General features: G+C 41.4%; 1 protein-coding gene across 5 annotated transcripts in view; it reads right to left on the bottom strand.

Annotated features, from left to right (window-relative positions):
• Nucleotides 1-19966, bottom strand: part of LOC133611506 (leucine-rich repeat and fibronectin type-III domain-containing protein 5-like) — a 313487-nt gene that overhangs the window by 38959 nt on the left and 254562 nt on the right. For 4 of the 5 annotated variants that reach the window (XM_061968349.2, XM_072913648.1, XM_072913649.1 and 1 more), the window contains one exon: nucleotides 3184-3457. The exons of the other annotated variant lie outside the window; for it this stretch is intronic. In XM_061968349.2, coding sequence (XP_061824333.2) covers nucleotides 3184-3457 — 274 coding nt within the window. The remainder of the gene's footprint in view (nucleotides 1-3183; nucleotides 3458-19966) is intronic. 5 annotated transcript variants of the gene reach the window in all.

Genomic DNA, 19966 nt, shown 5'->3' with positions numbered 1-19966 from the left:
CTCTGACTGTAGTTTGTGTCTATGCACCAGATAACAGTTTGGATGGATGGAGTTGACCCTCTGAGGACTCCGTTGTTTTACTGAGAGACTTAATGCCCGACAGTTTATACATGCAAGTTGCAAACAAACACCATGTTTAAGAATATGGATGTGGATAAATATGTGCACCTGGCCCTAAGACACCCTTAAATTGCAGGTCTATCAACCACTTTGTAGTCCCATCATCAGACCTGCGACCATATGTCTTGGACATTTAGGTAAAGAGCGGGGTTAAGCTGTTAACGTAATTTCCGGGCTATAAGCCGCTACTTTTTCCACGCGGTTAATAGAAAGTTGCATGGATTTTTTTCACGGGACGCCAATAAATTTAGACTCGTCACATCACACCAATGAAATTGCCAACAGCTCACTGTAGTCCAATTAAATTATACACATTAAAATCAAACGTTCTCACACAATCATTCAGTCAGGCATTATGGACTCACCCTCACTAAAATTACTAAGAGGATCGACTCGGCCATCAGAAAAGAAAAAGCCGCCGCATGAAACGAAAATCCACTACCACTAGCGGGCCCCGGAAGACAGAGGAGAAGAACAAAGACGGTTCCCAATGACCTCTCTGGTAGGCTACTATATGGAATTGTCTATCTATATGTACAAAATACAATCTGTCCAAAAATTAGGTGGGTGCAGCTTGGATTTAGGTGAGCTCCATAAAACGGAAATTACGGTAGCTAATTACTATCTGGTGAGGAGTTGGATTAGATAGCAGGGGAGCATGTCGTGGAGACCTAGTACACCAAAGCACATAGTGAGGGTGTGCTGTAAATGTTTCGCAGAACCTTCCGTTCGTCTGGTCTTCAATTTACACCTCTGCCTCAACGGTCGGTGAAGAAAAAACTTAATGTTAGGAGGATTTCAATAAAGCCATGGAGCATTATTTCGCATCTGGCCGAGAAGAGATACTAGGACAACCATACGACGCTTTAGAAAGGGCAAGCAGTGTCGTGTCTACAGGGGTTGGACGGTGGATGGAAGACTTCAATCTCACTGACCCACCTTTAATAGACAAAGCCGAGTTGGGGACTGGACCTCTGGACTGGCAGACTACAGTGGCGGTCCCCCTTTTTAGGGAGGCGACTAGAGGGTTTTTTCCAACTATCAGGAGATCATACGTAAAAATTCCCCTCCACTGGTCAGTGTTAGGGTTGTTAACGATAAACTGATGCGACCGAGAGGTGGCCGGTTCGGCTGCGCCAGTTTTAGCCCCCTCAATCGTCGATATGGTTCAATTGTGAATATTTAGGTTAATCGAGTGTTGACACATAAACCGGTTATCACGCTGAACTAGAAATCAGCTGAAGGTTTTTGTCTTTAAAAAGACACGGGAGCCAGGGTTGTCCGTAAAAAGAGTCACAAGCTTGTTACGTTACTTACAAAACTGGAGACGAGAAACAATGTAGATACATGGACAGGGTGTCGCGTGAGACTAGAGATCAGTAGACAGTTTCTTTAAAACAACGTGGAAGTCACGGCTGCCCGCCAAATAATTACCCAGAAGATACATAACGTCAACACCGCGTACTGTCTCTGTGGTGTGCCGTCTATCAATATTGTAAGATCCCAACAGACAGATTCTCAATTTGTCTTTTTTTATTTCACAAAATACAACGTTCTTGTACAACAGGCTGAATCTCCGTGTCGTGCTCTCTTTTCCTGGGAACTTTCCTTTCCCCTTTCAACTCCACAACACACGTCACTTTTAATCCTTGTCCCGGAAGTCCCGATGGCAGTAGTGTATAGGCTAAGATGTGCTGCCGTAGCCAGGTAGTAATCTTTGCCTTTCAGTAGAATGTGACGGTCTGGTCTTGTGTTGAGCCCTACAAAGTGTTTGTACTGAAAGTGTTTGTACTTTCACAACATCTGTTGGATTTTAACTTGCATTTGTTGCGGCTTCCCCTTTTTAAGTTCTTAAGGGCAAAGTCCTCCCAGGTTATTTTGTTCTAGCGATTGTCTAAATAAAACAAGGAGACTAAAATTAAGGTTTAACAATTTATTCTACAAATAGAGTAAGTACAAACATTAGCACTAGCGCAGGAGAGAAGACCAGAGTCTACAAAGTCTGGCACATTCTCTCAAGATGGTCCCACTGCTCACATGCTTTTGTCCATTTTGCTACCCCTTCCAAGCGGAGTTGCATGGGATTCAGTCCAACAAAACCGAAAGTTATTCTAAGTGTGTGTATTTTTGAGCTAATCCACACACACAAACACACATCTACTTTCGCCCCAACTCATACCTGGCACCTCTTATCACCATCGAAACTAGGGAGTATGCTATGTGTGTATATGTGCAAAAATACAAATACAGGGTGGATTCATTGTGTTTCGTTCCTCAAATAGTTCATTCTGCTAAGGTGGAAAATGTTCACTTTCACTTTTATCTCAGTTGTAGTGTTCCTTACCAAATTTAGAGGTGGTAAAATCTACATGTATAGTGCTAATCAGCAGTAGGTCTATGGCATATAAAATGTTCGCATCACGCTAGAGCACTTCAAAAAATGAAGCCTTACTGTACTTTCAAGTGTTCATCAGGCATGCTTGTTTCATTGGCATTGGAAATTGTGACATTACCAAGAGACAGTCCGACTTAGTCCGATTTCCCTGCCAAATGCTTGAACCCGTGACAATTCTGCAACCGGATGTGACTCATTTTCAACAAAGGGGTAGAAATATAGTCCCGTTTGATTTTAGGTGCCGACGAAATTTACTGAATAGGTAATGAATTTGGTACCCATCCCTAGGTGCAAGTGACCCGAATAAAAGCAAATTATTCGCTGCCATCCCCGTGAAGATGGTCGCAGGCTGGACTGGTGAGGCTGGGGAGCCAGAAGGAAAACTCTGATTCCACTCATGGGCAGATTGAGCTCTTGAGCATGGGGAATGCAGTCGTTTAGGGGTAGCAAAACCCCAACAGAAGACTACCCTTCCTCAAGGTGCAGATGTTGATTATTTTGCTAATCACCCAGTCTGAAAACAGCTTATAATGGAAACCAGCAACAGGTATTGGAAAGGAAATGTGACGCGTTTGAGTGAAAGCGGAGAGTATAGTGCAATGGCCATAATATCAAACAACATGTTTGACATGCCGTTCAAACAGATGGAGACGCACAGCCATACCCACCTTATACCGTATCATCAAGATGATTATGAACACGAGCACAGAAGCCACTATAATCCCTCCAATGATGATGATCATAGTCCCGCCGAGGAACTGGGACTGCATGAAATGGCACCTCATATACTCCGACTCTGTGGTGAACTGCACGCAGCCGACCACGCGGGTTGCAGTCAGGGAGGTGATGATGTCGTCGTAGATGGCGAGCACGCATAGGTTGTACTGGCTTCCCGCTGCTAGGTTGTTGACCAGGAAGCTCTGGCTGGATGGAGGGATCATTCTGTCACGGAAAAGAAATGCATCATCTCAGTTAACATTCATTTTGTTTCTTCGGTCACAGTTTCTATGTATAGTTCATTGTTATATAGCAAAGGAAAACAAAAACAAAAGCTGTAAGTTTTACATTAGTTTTAGATTCTTTGCTGGAAATGTAATTATCTTTCATCGGGTACCTTTTAATGTCAGAATTTGCCCATTTGTCCTTCGGTTTCTTTGAAATGGCCTGTCAGCTTCCCTGGATTTCCTCATTAAAATGCTAATGAAATTCCTCATTAAAAGCAGAGAGGGCTAATTCGCAGTTCTTGGCCCTGAGTGTTACTGAACTGTGTGAAGAAATGCTCTGGCCAGGTGAAGTATCTGGTTTAGAGTTAGATGACGTGTTAAGGTTTAGTGGTTAGTATTACCACATAGCCAATGCACCCAGATTGCCCTCTGTGGAATTCTACCACAGGGCTGTAAGAGAGTGTGTTTGTGATGTGTGTGTGTGTGTGTGTGTCTCTCTCTCTGTGACCATCCTTGTGATCCCATGAATACTAAAAGGACCTTCTGAACACTGAGCTGACCATGACTGTTTTCCCCTGTGCTGCTCTTGATGTTTTCATCTACCTCGCTCCCAAGATTAGCAGCAGCAGTGAAAGTCATCTGCTCTTACAAGTCCACATTCACACAGATGGCATTTGAGTAGTTCAGTTATATTAATTCTCATTTTATTGCTACGGCCTTAAACTTCCTTTGTGTGTATAAATATGTGACGTCTATACACAAATCAAATCATACTGACATGTATTATGTATTTTGTAGTCAAAGTCTCGACAGGTTCCAACAAGACTTTTTTTAAGACCATAATTAATATTATTTAAGATTTTACATCTTGACTGGCAATAAGACAAACTCTTGAAGTTGAAGAATAAATAGTTTTAGTTAATTTCCGGTACAGTAAGGGATATAAATAAAAACATAATTGATACATTTTGTGAATAAAAGCTGCTAGAAAATCAGTCCAACATTGGTCAATAGGTATTATAACACATATGTATTATTGTATTTTTATCATCTCAATAAACCATTGTATTATTACAATAAGTCAAGTGCTACTACTTGCTGCTAGTACTTGGCTATTCTTGTGATCATGTGGGCTCTGCACGCTGGCTCCGATTGCGGCTTGACATCATTTTAGGAGCGGGATCGACTGCTAATATGGGAGGCTATTATTAGATACTTTTGAGCCATGCCGATAACAGATCAGGACACCCCTGGTGTACAAATTTAGATTAGGATATGGTGTTTGTAATGGGGAAATACCTTAATGTTAGCATTTAAGCTAAAAAGCATTTAGCACGCAAGTTTGCTTCTTTAGTAAATGAGAAGTAGCCTATAACCGGTCTGTGAGTTTATCAAAGTATGGTTATCAATCACGGTTTACGATCATTTTAATATGAAATGGTAATGATTTAACCGCGATTTATCAATAATACTGACGTTACTGTTACGGCGCGGATCATTTTCCCAGGATGCAGACGGAACTCTGGAGGCACAGTGAAGGTAAGACAATGATTTATTTACCATAAATCAGTCAGACAGGAATACACAAATATAGGAAGCGTGCTGGTAGCACGGGAAGCTATGGTAAGCTAAAGGAACAGCTTAGCATGGCAAACAAGCAAACAAATGGCAAAGTTTAGCTCCGGAATCAAGAGGTGAACACACGTAACTTGTTGCATTGTGAGGTGAATTATATTTATATAGCGCTTTTTCTCTAGTGACTCAAAGCACTTTACATAGTGAAACACAATATCTAAGTTACATTTAAACCAGTGTGGGTGGCACTGGGAGCAGGCGGGTAAAGTGTCTTGCCCAAGGACACAACGGCAGTGACTAGGATGGCGAAAGCGGGGATCAAACCTGGAACCCTCAAGTTGCTGGCACAGCCACTCTACCAACCGAGCTATACCAGCCCACGCATTGAGCAAACAAGACAGCCAGACTGAGTGTGGCGAAAAGCAGGAATACATAGCTCTCTGATTTGTGCCCGGGAGCAGGTGAGCGTCCTGAACACTAATCAGAGGCAGGTGGAAATAATCAGCACCCATGGCAACCAAGAAAACATAAAGCCAGGGGTGCTGAAACAGAAATGAAGGAGTCAAACTAAAATAAAACATGATCCGGACAACGGGTCATGACAGTTACATCCCTTGTGGGAATTAATTTTTTGTTTTACTGTTTTGAGTCATTATGGAATTTTGTCCTCTCCAAGAATAATGTCCTATGTTCTCCATAAACCGGAGAGTTACAGAGGAACAAACACAAACACTTTCACTCTTGTTTGTAAGAATTTGCTGTTGGGAGTCTGATTCGACCAGTTCCTTGGCCTCAGAATCCCAAAATAATCCCGATGCAACATCATCCTCTGTAAAGCAAGAAGTGCCCAGCTAACATACCAACGGCCAAATAAACACAAATCTGTTTTGTTAACGTTCAAACCTTACCAATATATACAGTACTAATAGACTATAGCAGGGGTCGGGAACCTTTTGGGCTGAGAGAGCCATAAAAGCCAAATATTTTAAAATGTATTTCCGTAAGAGTCGTATAAAAAATGTTAACACTGAATAAAACGAAATGTGTACATTTTTAAGTTAGGCCAACGTTTTTAGAGTATAATAAGTTTCTTATTATTTTTAATAACAGTGTTATTGTGAAGCTAACCAATAATAAATAAAATACTTCTTACCATTAATGCGACTTCTGGTGCTGCATGGTTTTGCTGATGGCTTTGTAGTCTGGTTGATACATGGTTATTTTTAACACTGTAATTACCAGCAGAATTATTCATTACTTATCGTGTCTAGCTCCGTCCTATCTTGTCGATTGTATTGTACCATATGTCCCGGCAAGAAATCTGCGTTCAAAGAACTCCGGCTTATTAGTGATTCCCAGAGCCCAAAAATAGTCTGCGAGCTATAGAGTGTTTTCTATTTGGGCTCCAGTACTATGGAATGCCCTACCGGTAACAATTAGAGATGCTACCTCAGTAGAAGCATTTAAGTCCCATCTTAAAACTCATTTGTATACTCTAACCTTTAAATAGACCCCCCTTTTAGACCAGTTGATCTGCCGTTTCTTTTCTTTTCTCCTCTGCTTTCCTCTTCCTTGTGGAGGGGGGGGCACAGATCCGGTGGCCATGGATGAAGTGCTGGCTGTCCAGAGTCGGGACCCGGGGTGGACCGCTCGCCTGTGCATCGGCTGGGAACATCTCTGCGCTGCTGACCCGTCTCCGCTCGGGATGATGTCCTGCTGGCCCCACTATGGACTGGACTCTTACTATTATGTTGGATCCACTATGGACTGGACTCTCACAATATTATGTCAGACCGGGACGGCGTGGCGCAGTGGAACAGTGGCCGTGCGCAACCCGAGGGTCACTGGTTCAATCCCCACCTAGTACCAACCTCGTCATGTCCGTTGTGTCCTGAGCAAGACACTTCACCCTTGCTCCTGATGGGTGCTGGTTAGCGCCTTGCATGGCAGCTCCCTCCATCAGTGTGTGAATGTGTGTGTGAATGGGTAAATGTGGAAGTAGTGTCAAAGCGCTTTGAGTACCTTGAAGGTAGAAAAGCGCTATACAAGTACAACCCATTTATCATTTATTTATTACCCACTCGACATCCATTGCATTCGGTCTCCCCTAGAGGGGGGGGGGGGGGGGGGGGGGGTTACCCACATATGCGGTCCTCTCCAAGGTTTCTCATAGTTATTCACATCGACGTCCCACTGGGGTGAGTTTTTCCTTGCCCTTATGTGGGCTTTGTACCGAGGATGTCGTTGTGGCTTGTGCAGCCCTTTGAGACACTTGTGATTTAGGGCTATATAAATAAACATTGATTGATTGATTGATTGAAGCAATGACAGCTACAATTTGTCTGAGAGCCAGATGCAGTCATCAAAAGAGCCACATCTGGCTCTAGAGCCATAGGTTCCCTACCCCTGGACTATAGTAACAGATATTAGGGGTGTACTGTACATCGACTTGTCACTCCAATAATGCACTTGAATTGTGAGTTGTACAACTCAAACCCCTAACATATACGCTAGTTCATGGTAACTTCATAAAAAAAAAAATTCTAAAAAATGTTTCAGGCAAATTTATATTTTTGGGTAACATAACAGATCATTCATTGACTAAACTGCTAGGAGGGAGAATTTGTCCACACTGACCTAGTCATTGTGACTAATTTCTTTGTGCCTGAGCTGAATGTTGCAGCCAGCATTTGACGCTCCACAGTGGGGAGATGATTGCCTTGGCCGAGGCTATTACACTAATCTATCTACTCTGCTCTGCCAAGCCCTCGGCCCAGGGTGCCTGTGTGTGTCATGTTTATGTGTATTGTGCTTTCATTGCACTTTCATTACATGCAGCGTTTAAACGAGAGTTCATGCTGCTATATGATTATGTGTATGTCATAGATGTCAATACAGTACACAATATATCTCTAGTTATTGTGTGCAAACTCTATGTTACACAGTATCCTCATTTGATGGCAATACTTCTCTTCTACACCCATTTTTTATTTTCAGCGCTAGTGCAAAAACTTCCGCTTTTCTGTATGGGCAGTGTTTTTGATGCATTCATTTATTTGTGGTGGCCCGCTACAGAAAAAATTAGATCACCATTATTAGATTATGCTCTGCCTATACATTCAATAAGATGAAATGAACTGTCTGTGTGAATGCAGCTTGTCGTACAATAGATGGCATTACAACATGTTTCTTAACACACAGAGATCAGATCAAGGGTCATCATAGTGGATATGTCCACTAGTGATTAGTGTTGTCCCGATACCAATATTTTAGTACCAGTACCAGTACCAAAATGTAATTTGATACTTTCGGTACTTTTCTAAATAAAAAATTGCATTATTGGCTTTATTTTAACAACATATCTTAAATATATGTTTCTTATTGCAATCGAAGAATAATTTTGTCCCTAAATAACATAGTGAACATACAAGACAACTTGTCTTTTAATAGTAAGTAAACAAACAAAGGCTCCTAATTAGTCTGCTGACATATGCAGTAACATATTGTGTCATTTTTGTATTGCTCCATTTGTAGTGTAATGATGCTCATTGTTTTTTCTGTATTATTATTTATTTCACTAACTGCTTCTTTGCTATCACTTTTACCATCATATTTGTACATGTCATATTTGCCCATGTTGCTCAGTTGTTGTGTTTGCTGTTGTTGTTGTTGTCGTCTCTCTGTCTTATCCCCCTCTTGTCCCCACAATTTCCCCCTCTGTCCTCCTTTTTTTTCTCTTTCTATCCCCTCCTGCTCCGGCCCGGCTGCACAGAATGATAATATAAATACATTTAATAAAGTCAAATACAAATACAAAAAAGGCAACAAGAGAACACTTCTCTTTTGTAAAGTAAATCTGAACAGGCGATATGGGCATCTACATCAACTATATGACCTGCCTGAGAAGCTGGACAGGACAACAAATTAAAACAAAACTTAAAAAATACAAATAAAAAATAAAAATTGCCAGGGCCATTTTTTGGTTTCAGTCCAGCCTTGCAAGGAACCACACAAGGTAGGGCATCCTCCAGGGGCACACCTTAGTCTCGACCACAAACCCCCCCTCCCCAAAGGTCCGTACTAGACTTACGACTGTTCGGTACGAGCCGGCTTTTCCATCGATTGTGCCATTCATTCTCTGGACAACAAAATGGATCATATACTGTACTGTGAGAAGGTTCTTTGGGAAACACTGATGCATGGTCATCTTGTTTTTGTGCATATTTATCAGCTCTGGCTTTCCTAGGCAAAGCCAGCAGGGCAGTGTAGTCCACATTAGTCAATTTCATTTTTTTTGTCTCAAGACAAATGCTTTTATGCACAGACTGGCGAACTGTGATGCCAGGCTGCTCTGTTTTAAATCATTTTGTATGATTAATTATTGGACACAGCCAGGAGGCCACAGCCGTCCAGGATCTTGAAGCATTCACGACAATGATTCAGCACACAAAACAAGGGCCTTTGGGCCGTGATAAAGCGACAAGGGGCAGAGTTCCCTAATTTACTCAGCTGTGGTTTTCACTCAGCAGATTCTGGCTAGATACTATGTGACATTTGGGCGACATCTCTGGATGTTTTTATGTAAAATGCACTGCTTGAGGCGAGCTCATTAGTAGTTTTATGCAGCTGGAAACTGATTTGGTTTGTTGCATTTCAAAAAGGAACAGAACTGAGTATTGTAAATGAAATACATGTCCAAGTGTTCTCTCCAAGAACAGCAGCTAATGTTGTTGATTGATTGGTTTTTTGCTACCGTACTGTAATGGACATGTGGGTCTACAGAGTTAGCTTTACTACACTACTTTCCGGCTCATCAATTTCAGAATTGTTAAAACCATTAAAAATCAGTTCCCAGTGGCTTATTATATTTTTCGAAGTTTTTTTCAAAATTTTACCCATCACGCAATATCCCTAAAAAAAGCTTCAAAGTGCCTGATTTTAACCACCCGTCCATTGTCCTGTGACGTCACATAGTGAAGCCAACACAAACAAACATGGCGGAAAGAACAGCAAGCTATAGCGACAATAGCTCGGATTCAGACTCGGATTTCAGCGGTTTAAGCGATTCAACAGATTACGCATATATTGAAACGGATGGTTGTAGTGTGGAGGCAGGTAGCGAAAACAAAATTGAAGAAGAAACTGAAGCTATTGAGCCATATCGGTTTGAACCGTATGCAAGCGAAACCGACGAAAACGACACGACAGCCAGCGACACGGGAGAAAGCGAGGACGAATTCGGCGATCGCCTTCTAACCAACGATTGGTATGTGTTTGTTTGGCATTAAAGGAAACTAACAACTATGAACAATGGTTTACAGCATATGAAATACATTTGGCAACAACATGCACTTTGAGAGTGCAGACAGCCCAATTTTCATCAATTAATATATTCTGTAGACATACCCTCATGTCAGCAGGCCAGGGAAGCTAGGGTCGATATTCTTCTCTTGATCATCTTCGGGACGGTGTGAGCCAAGACATCCAGGGGGGTTTAGCTCGCTCGTCTGCGGGAACAAACTGCAGCCATTGCTTGCCGTGCTACCGATGTCCTTTGTCCCTGAATTGCTCACACACTCCGGCAGTTTCAATGGGGGTCTGGCGGCAGATTTCTTTGACTTTATCGTTGGAAATGCATCTGCTTTGAGTGTCGCAGGATATCCACACATTCTTGCCATCTCTGTTGTAGCATAGCTTTCGTTGGTAAAGTGTGCGGAACAAACGTCCAATTTCTTGCCACTTTCGCATCTTTGGGCCACTGGTGCAACTTGAATCCGTCCCTGTTCGTGTTGTTACACTCTCCGACAACACACCGACGAGGCATGATGTCTCCAAGGTACGGAAAACAGTTGAAAAAAACGGAAAATAACAGAGCTGATTTGACTCGGTGTTTGAGATGCGACGTCACGTTGTGACGTCATCGCTCCGAGAGCGAATATTAGAAAGGCGTTTAATTCGCCAAAATTCACCCATTTAGAGTTCGGAAATCGGTTAAAAAAATATATGGTCTTTTTTCTGCAACATCAAGGTATATATTGACGCTTACATAGGTCTGGTGATAATGTTCCCCTTTAAATTCAGCTTCATTAAAATACAAGTGCAGATTCAGGAGTAACTTGGGATCTAGTGTCTTCATCAATGAGTCTCAGACAACACGGAATGTGTAACTGAGTCATGCTCTTATTCTTATTGTAGGTGAGGACATCTATCAAAGACCAAAATCTGCTGTTATGAGTAAAAACCACAACTGACCAAATATAGATCACGACTTGCCAAATATGTATGATAAGGATCACAAAATAAAATATTCAAGATTGTTAATACAGATTAATTACTAATTATCAGTACCCCTCTAATCAGTATTACCAATATCACAACAATTGAGCTTCAGGTTGTCAAGGGCTTAATTGAGCTAAAGCCCAGGGCCCCCACACAATCAGGGGCCCCCGATTTTGACGGTGGAATGCAATGATTGTTGTTCATAGCTGTTAATAACAGCTCAGCTTCGCCTAGCAATTATGTATGCTCTCTCTCCTCTCTCTCTCTCTCTCTCCTAGCAGCGCTCAAACCCACATCACCCCTTTGGCAGCCGATCTTACGACCATTGAGCTAAAACACAGGTGGTCTCCGGGATCGCTAGCCTTTTATCTGAAGTTGCTTGGCTTCTTTTACGCTTGCACAAACATGCATGTGTCTGTCCCAAAGGAGATGTACAAATCAACACAATTATTTAAAAAATGGTTTAAGTGAAATGGGGCGGTTGGGGGCGGCGGGCGGGCTGGGGGATCGGTCAATGCCGATTAAAACCTTTCAATGCTGATCACAGAAGCTGATCCCGTCTGGCTTTAGTCATGAGCATGTTGTACACCAAGTAATAGGAACCAGGAGCAGACAAGAAGGCATGCTAATCGCTAAACTAGCCATAGATTTATAATAGTCTATTCTAGAGAGAGGATAACATAAAAGTGGTCTGTTGATGTGTGGTGGCCAGGTGTACATATTGGGGCAGGGTGGATCGATAGTGTGGCTATAGGGTAGTGACAGTATGATCAAGGTTAGTAATTAAATCAATAATTCCATTTTTGTTCATGTGTCAGAGAGTAAGTCTCTGGACACAGTAGGACTTTGAGAGCAAAAACCAAAGAATTTAAATGAGTAGTAGATAGTAGTTTTTGCTTTTGTTCAGTTGTGTACATTTATCTTTGTTTTACTCAAACAATTGTATGTAATAAAAGAGAATAAGAAACAAGTTTAAAGATTGTCTGTTACGCTGCTACACTGTCAATAGTACAAACCATAGTTAATACATGGATGGTAAGAATCGGCATCTAAACTTAAAACCGCCTGACAAAGCACTTGTTCCAGGAGAAAAAAAACACTCTTTTGGGTCTTCCTGTATGTCCCCCGGATTAAAAACCTTTGGGTAAGGATGTCATGAGACATTTCCAAAAATGCACAGTCGTGACGCCATCTTCACCACTTGGCACAACGTGCCTATAACTTCCTAAAAACATTTTCATCAAGCATGCCTCAAACAATCTTTGTGATTAGAGATGTCCGATAATATCGGACTGCCGATATTATCGGCCGATAAATGCTTTAAAATGTAATATCGGACATTATCGGTATCGGTTTCATAATTATCGGTATCGGTTTCAAAAAGTAAAATGTATGACTTTTTAAAACGCCGCTGTGTACATGGACGTAGGGAGAAGTACAGAGCGCCAATAAACCTTAAAGGTATTGCCTTTGCGTGCCGGACCAGTCACATAATATCTACGGCTTTTCACACACACACACAAGTGAATGCAGGCATTCTTGGTCAACAGCCATACAGGTCACACTGTTACAAATATGCGCCACACCGTGAACCCACACCAAATAAGAATGACAAACACATTTCGGGAGAACATCCGCACCGTAACACAACATAAACACAACAGAACAAATACCCAGAACCCCTTGCAGCACTAACTCTTCCGGGACGCTACAATATACAGGTAAAAGCCAGTAAATTAGAATATTTTGAAAAACTTTATTTTTTTAAGTAATTGCATTCAAAAGGTGTAACTTGTACATTATATTTATTCATTGCACACAGACTGATGCATTCAAATGTTTATTTCATTTAATTTTGATGATTTGAAGTGGCAACAAATGAAAATCCAAAATTCTGTGTGTCACAAAATTAGAATATTACTTAAGGCTAATACAAAAAAGGGATTTTTAGAAATGTTGGCCAACTGAAAAGTATGAAAATGAAAAATATGAGCATGTACAATACTCAACACTTGGTTGGAGCTCCTTTTGCCTCAATTACTGCGTTAATGCGGCGTGGCATGGAGTCGATGAGTTTCTGGCACTGCTCAGGTGTTATGAGAGCCCAGGTTGCTCTGATAGTGGCCTTCAACTCTTCTGCGTTTTTGGGTCTGGCATTCTGCATCTTCCTTTTCACAATACCCCACAGATTTTCTATGGGGCTAAGGTCAGGGGAGTTGGCGGGCCAATTTAGAACAGAAATACCATGGTCCGTAAACCAGGCACGGGTAGATTTTGCGCTGTGTGCAGGCGCCAAGTCCTGTTGGAACTTGAAATCTCCATCTCCATAGAGCAGGTCAGCAGCAGGAAGCATGAAGTGCTCTAAAACTTGCTGGTAGACGGCTGCGTTGACCCTGGATCTCAGGAAACAGAGTGGACCGACACCAGCAGATGACATGGCACCCCAAACCATCACTGATGGTGGAAACTTTACACTAGACTTCAGGCAACGTGGATCCTGTGCCTCTCCTGTCTTCCTCCAGACTCTGGGACCTCGATTTCCAAAGGAAATGCAAAATGTGCATGGTTGGGTGATGGTTTGGGGTGCCATGTCATCTGCTGGTGTCGGTCCACTCTGTTTCCTGAGATCCAGGGTCAACGCAGCCGTCTACCAGCAAGTTTTAGAGCACTTCATGCTTCCTGCTGCTGACCTGCTCTATGGAGATGGAGATTTCAAGTTCCAACAGGACTTGGCGCCTGCACACAGCGCAAAATCTACCCGTGCCTGGTTTACGGACCATGGTATTTCTGTTCTAAATTGGCCCGCCAACTCCCCTGACCTTAGCCCCATAGAAAATCTGTGGGGTATTGTGAAAAGGAAGATGCAGAATGCCAGACCCAAAAACGCAGAAGAGTTGAAGGCCACTATCAGAGCAACCTGGGCTCTCATAACACCTGAGCAGTGCCAGAAACTCATCGACTCCATGCCACGCCGCATTAACGCAGTAATTGAGGCAAAAGGAGCTCCAACCAAGTGTTGAGTATTGTACATGCTCATATTTTTCATTTTCATACTTTTCAGTTGGCCAACATTTCTAAAAATCCCTTTTTTGTATTAGCCTTAAGTAATATTCTAATTTTGTGACACACGGAATTTTGGATTTTCATTTGTTGCCACTTCAAATCATCAAAATTAAATGAAATAAACATTTGAATGCATCAGTCTGTGTGCAATGAATAAATATAATGTACAAGTTACACCTTTTGAATGCAATTACTGAAATAAATCAAGTTTTTCAAAATATTCTAATTTACTGGCTTTTACCTGTACACCCCCCGCTACCCCTTAGGGAGAGCATGTCCCAAATTCCAAGCTGCTGTTTTGAGGCATGTTAAAAAAAATAATGCACTTTGTGACTTCAATAATAAATATGGCAGTAACTTGAGTTGATTTATTTTGGAAAACCTTGTTACATTGTTTAATGCAGTGTTTTTCAACCACTGTGCCGTGGCACACTAGTGTGCCATGAGATACAGTCTGGTGTGCCGTGGGAGATTATCTAATTTCACCTATTTGGGTTAAAAATATTTTTTAGCAAACCAGTAATTATAGTCTGCAAATGATGTGTTGTTGTTGAGTGTCGGTGCTGTCTAGAGCTCGGCAGAGTAACCGTGTAATACTCTTCCATATCAGTAGGTGGCAGCAGGTAGCTAATTGCTTGGTAAATGTGGGAAACAGCGGGAGGCAGTGTGCAGGTAAAAAGGTGTCTAATGCTTAAACCAAAAATAAACAAAAAGGTGAGTGCCCCTAAGAAAAGGCATTGAAGCTTAGGGAAGGTTAAAACTGAACTGGCTTACAAAGTAAACAAAAACAGAATGCTGGACGACAGCAAAGACTTACTGTGGAGCAAAGACAATGAACATCCGAACATGACATGACAATCAACAATGTCCCCACAAAGAAGGATAAAAACAACGGAAATATTCTTGATTGCTAAAACAAAGTAGATGCGGGAAATATCGCTCAAAGGAAGACATTAAACTGCTACAGGAAAATACAAAAAAAAGAGAAAAAGCCACCAAAATAGGAGCGCAAGACAAGAACAAAAACACAACACACAGGAAAATAGCAAAAAAAAACTCCAAATAAGCAAGGGTGTGATGTGACAGGTGGTGACAGTACACCTACTTTGAGACAAGAGCTATATTGATGCATGGTTGGTTATGCTTTAAAGTCGTATCCAACAATTGCGACAACACATTTTTACTGATTTCTGCTGGTGGTGTGCCTCCGGATTTTTTCAACGCAAAAAATGTGCCTTGGCTCAAAAAAGGTTGAAAAACACTGGTTTAATGCATCCAGCGGGGCATCACAACAAAATTAGGCATAATAATGTGTTAATTCCACAACTGTTGGTTGATATCGGAATCGGTAATTAAGAGTTGGACAATATCGGGGTATCGGCAAAAAAGCCATTATTGGACATCTCTATTTGTGATTTGAGATACTTATTATTGCGTTCTTTTTTGCAATGTATTTCTGTTTTTTGAGTTAGGGTCTTAAACTTTTGATCAACTTACATCAGTTAAGTTTGTTTTTTTTGCTTGCATTTTTTCTGTCTCCATATTAAATATTGACTAAGAACTTAACCACCCCTGAAAAACTGCAACATTCACATTCTTGCAATTGGTCTTAATATTTGATGAGGAGTGTACCTACTTGCGATTATTGTCGACCAGGTAGTAAGTTCTACGACTACCATGTAGCTGTTGATCTCCAAGCCAAAGTGTATTACGCAGCAGATGGCACAATGCCACACTAATAGGTTTAACTCTCACGGGGAGAAGGAAAACACCTCAGAGATTTGCTTCTTATCTCTGTGTCGCCGTGCATAATGCCCTCAATGCTGGAGTTATTGTTGAACAAGCAAATGCAGCTTGTAGTCAGAGGTGGATCACGGATTTTGAGCCCCCAGCCACGAGGGCTTAGTTAGAACTTCCCCATTCAACTTTTTTTGTATTAAATCTAAACCACATATTTGCTCACAGTATCAATACAAAAAGGCCTTAATTTTGGTTGAGAATGAGCCTTTGTCTTCACGGCTAAGCCCACCAGATTCCCCAGTTTACGCAGCTAAATTTCTTTGGGGGTGTACCACTTTACTTTATCCGTACCATAAACCCGAGGATCTTTTTAAGAAATATAAAATCACTGTCTACTGCGTCCAACCTCGGCAGCAATGACGCGTTGAAAGAGGCTTTGCTTGCGCAGTTTCACAATCCTCCCACGTTAAAAAGAAAAAGAACGTTTTATTGCCTTTGCCTCAAGGAGGGCATGATAGTGTGAATGTACGACAGAAAATGTCACAAAAGCCAGGTTTAAGTGCGGATTTTGACTTTTGAAGGCCATGGACTTTAACTTTTGATCGGCCGATAAACAGCCTGTTGGAGTTTACATGCCGTTTTAATTTTCTATTAAGTTTGTTCTTTTTGCATGTTGATGGTCTTTCTAACAATTAGGGTTGTGCGATACAGATGATACAGACAATATAAATAATATCAATTGGGCCGACGACAGAGCTTTTAAAAAAATCGTCATATCATGATAATGCATGTTGACGACACATTCTAGGTGGGTCCAGCAAATTTGGCAAGAGACAAGCTAAATGAGGCATCCTCAACTTAAGCAAGCGGCAAATTCTCTTCCACAGTGCAGATTCTAAATCACTAAACTTTGCTATCATGGCGGCAAATAAACTATGTTTCTTACAAGTAACATTATCACTGGGGGGACTAGAGGACAAGGAATAGATAAATATGCTACACAACACAGTATGGTTGTACGGTTAATTATCTTGTGTGATGACTGTATTATGATGATAGTATATATCCGTACCATGAATCCATTTAAGAGGACCCCGAGTTAAACAAGTTGAAAAACTTATTCGGGTGTTAATATTTAGTGGTCAATTGTACGGAATATGTACTCTACTGTGCAATCTACTAATAAAGTTTCAATCAATCAAAAAAAAAAACCGGTATACCGGTATTAGTATAGTACCGCGATACTAATGAATCATATTCGGTACCGGTCCGCCGTAGCTCACCGGCGTCAAAATGTAAACAAACGCCATTGGTGGATCTACACCTAACATCCACTGTAATGACAGCAAGTATAGTAGCATATCCAGTCGATACTACTATGATTTCGTAGTTTTTTTTTGGCATCACAACATCTTCTTTCGTTTACTTTTAATTTATAGTGTGTTTATAAACTCAGGAAATATGTCCCTGGACACATGAGGACTTTGAATATGACCAATGTATGATCCTGTAACGACTTGGTATCGGATTGATACCTGAATTTGTGATATCATCCAAAACTAATGTAAACTATCAAACAACAGAAGAATAAGTGATTATTACATTTTAAAGGGGAACATTATCACAACCTATGTAAGCGTCAATATGTACCTTGATGTTTCATAAAAAAGACAATATATTTTTTTAACCGATTTCCGAACTCTAAATGGGTGAATTTTGGCGAATTAAACGCCTTTCTATTATTCGCTCTCGGAGCGATCGGGAAGCAATCCGCCATTTTCTCAAACACATTAAAGTTAAAGTTAAAGTACCAATGATTGTCACACACACACTAGGTGTGGCGAAATTATTCTCTGCATTTAACCCATCGCCCTTGATCACCCCCTGGGAGGTGAGGGGAGCAGTGGGCAGCAGCGGTGGCTGCGCCCGGGAATCATTTTTGGTGATTTAACCCCCAATTCCAACCCTTGATACTGAGTGCCAAGCAGGGAGGTAATGGGTCCCATTTTTATAGTCTTTGGTATGACTCGGCCGGGGTTTGAACCCACAACCTACCGATCTCAGGGCGGACACTCTAACCACTAGGCCACTGAGTAACATGGCAACAAATCAATTACAAACGCTGAGTCAAATCAGCTCTGTTATTTTCCGTTTTTTCGACTGTTTTCCGTACCTTGGAGACATCATGCCTCGTCGGTGTGTTGTCGGAGGGTGTAACAACACGAACAGGGACGGATTCAAGTTGCACCAGTGGCCCAAAGATGCGAAAGCGGCAAGAAATTGGACGTTTGTTCCGCACACTTTACCGACGAAAGCTATGCTACGACAGAGATGGCAAGAATGTGTGGATATCCTGCGACACTCAAAGCAGATGCATTTCCAACGATAAAGTCAAAGAAATCTGCCGCCAGACCCCCATTGAATCTGCTGGAGTGTGTGAGCAATTCAGGGACAAAGGGCCTCGCTAGCACGGCAAGCAATGGCGGCAGTTTGTTCCCGCAGACGAGCGAGCTAAACCCCCTGGATGTCTTGGCTCACACCGTCCCTTATGCCACCGAAGATGATCAAGAGAAGAATATCGACCCTAGCTTCCCTGGCCTGCTGACATCAACTCCAAAACTGGACAGATCAGCTTTCGGGAAAAGAGCGCGGATGAGGGTATGTCTACAGAATATATTAATTGATGAAAATTGGGCTGTCTGCACTCTCAAAGTGCATGTTGTTGCTAAATGTATTTCATATGCTGTAAACCTAGTTCATAGTTGTTAGTTTCCTTTAATGCCAAACAAACACATACCAATCGTTGGTTAGAAGGCGATCGCCGAATTCGTCCTCGCTTTCTCCCCTGTCGCTGGCTGTCGTGTCGTTTTCGTCGGTTTCGCTTGCATACGGTTCAAACCGATATGGCTCAATAGCTTCAGTTTCTTCTTCAATTTCGTTTTCGCTACCTGCCTCCACACTACAACCATCCGTTTCAATACATGCGTAATCTGTTGAATCGCTTAAGCCGCTGAAATCCGAGTCTGAATCCGAGCTAATGTCGCTATAGCTTGCTGTTCTATGTTTGTGTTGGCATCGCTATGTGACGTCACAGGAAAATGGACGGGTGTTTATAACGATGGTTAAAATCAGGCACTTTGAAGCTTTTTTTAGGGATATTGCGTGATGGGTAAAATTTTGAAAAAAACTTGGAAAAATAAAATAAGCCACTGGGAACTGATTTTTAATGGTTTTAAACCTTCTGAAATTGTGATAATGTTCCCCTTTAACAGAAGTGTAGTTAGAACATGTTAAAAGAGAAAGTAAGCAGATATTAACAGTAAATGAATAAGTAGATTAATAATTAATTTTCTACCACTTTTCCTTAATAATTTTGACAAAATAATAGAATGGAAAATGACACAATATGTTACTACATATGTCAGCAGATTACATTAGGAGCCTTTGTTTGCTTACTTACTAATAAAAGACAAGTTGTCTTGTATGTTCACTATTTTATTTAAGGACAAACTTGCAATAAGAAACATATGTACCGTAAGATTTTTTGTTAAAATAAAGTCAATAATGCAATTTTTTGTTGTCTCCTTTATTTAGAAAAGTACAGAAAATCGAAATACCGGTACCGGTACCAAAATATTGGTATCGGGACTAGAGGATACAAAAAAGCATACTAACTGCTACTGTAAACAAAAGCTAATGAATGTAAAACAGTGGTGGGCTGATCGATACAAATATCAACAGCAACGATATCAAGTTTATTAGATTAGATACCGTATTTTTCGGAGTACAAGTCGCTCCGGAATATAAGTCGCACCGACCGAAAATACATAATAAAGAAGGAAAAAAACAT

This window comes from Nerophis lumbriciformis, linkage group LG08 (assembly GCF_033978685.3).
Source record: "Nerophis lumbriciformis linkage group LG08, RoL_Nlum_v2.1, whole genome shotgun sequence".
Lineage (NCBI taxonomy): Eukaryota > Metazoa > Chordata > Actinopteri > Syngnathiformes > Syngnathidae > Nerophis > Nerophis lumbriciformis.
Note: the sequence above shows the minus strand (reverse complement) of the source record. Positions and strands in the feature narration are given on the sequence as shown.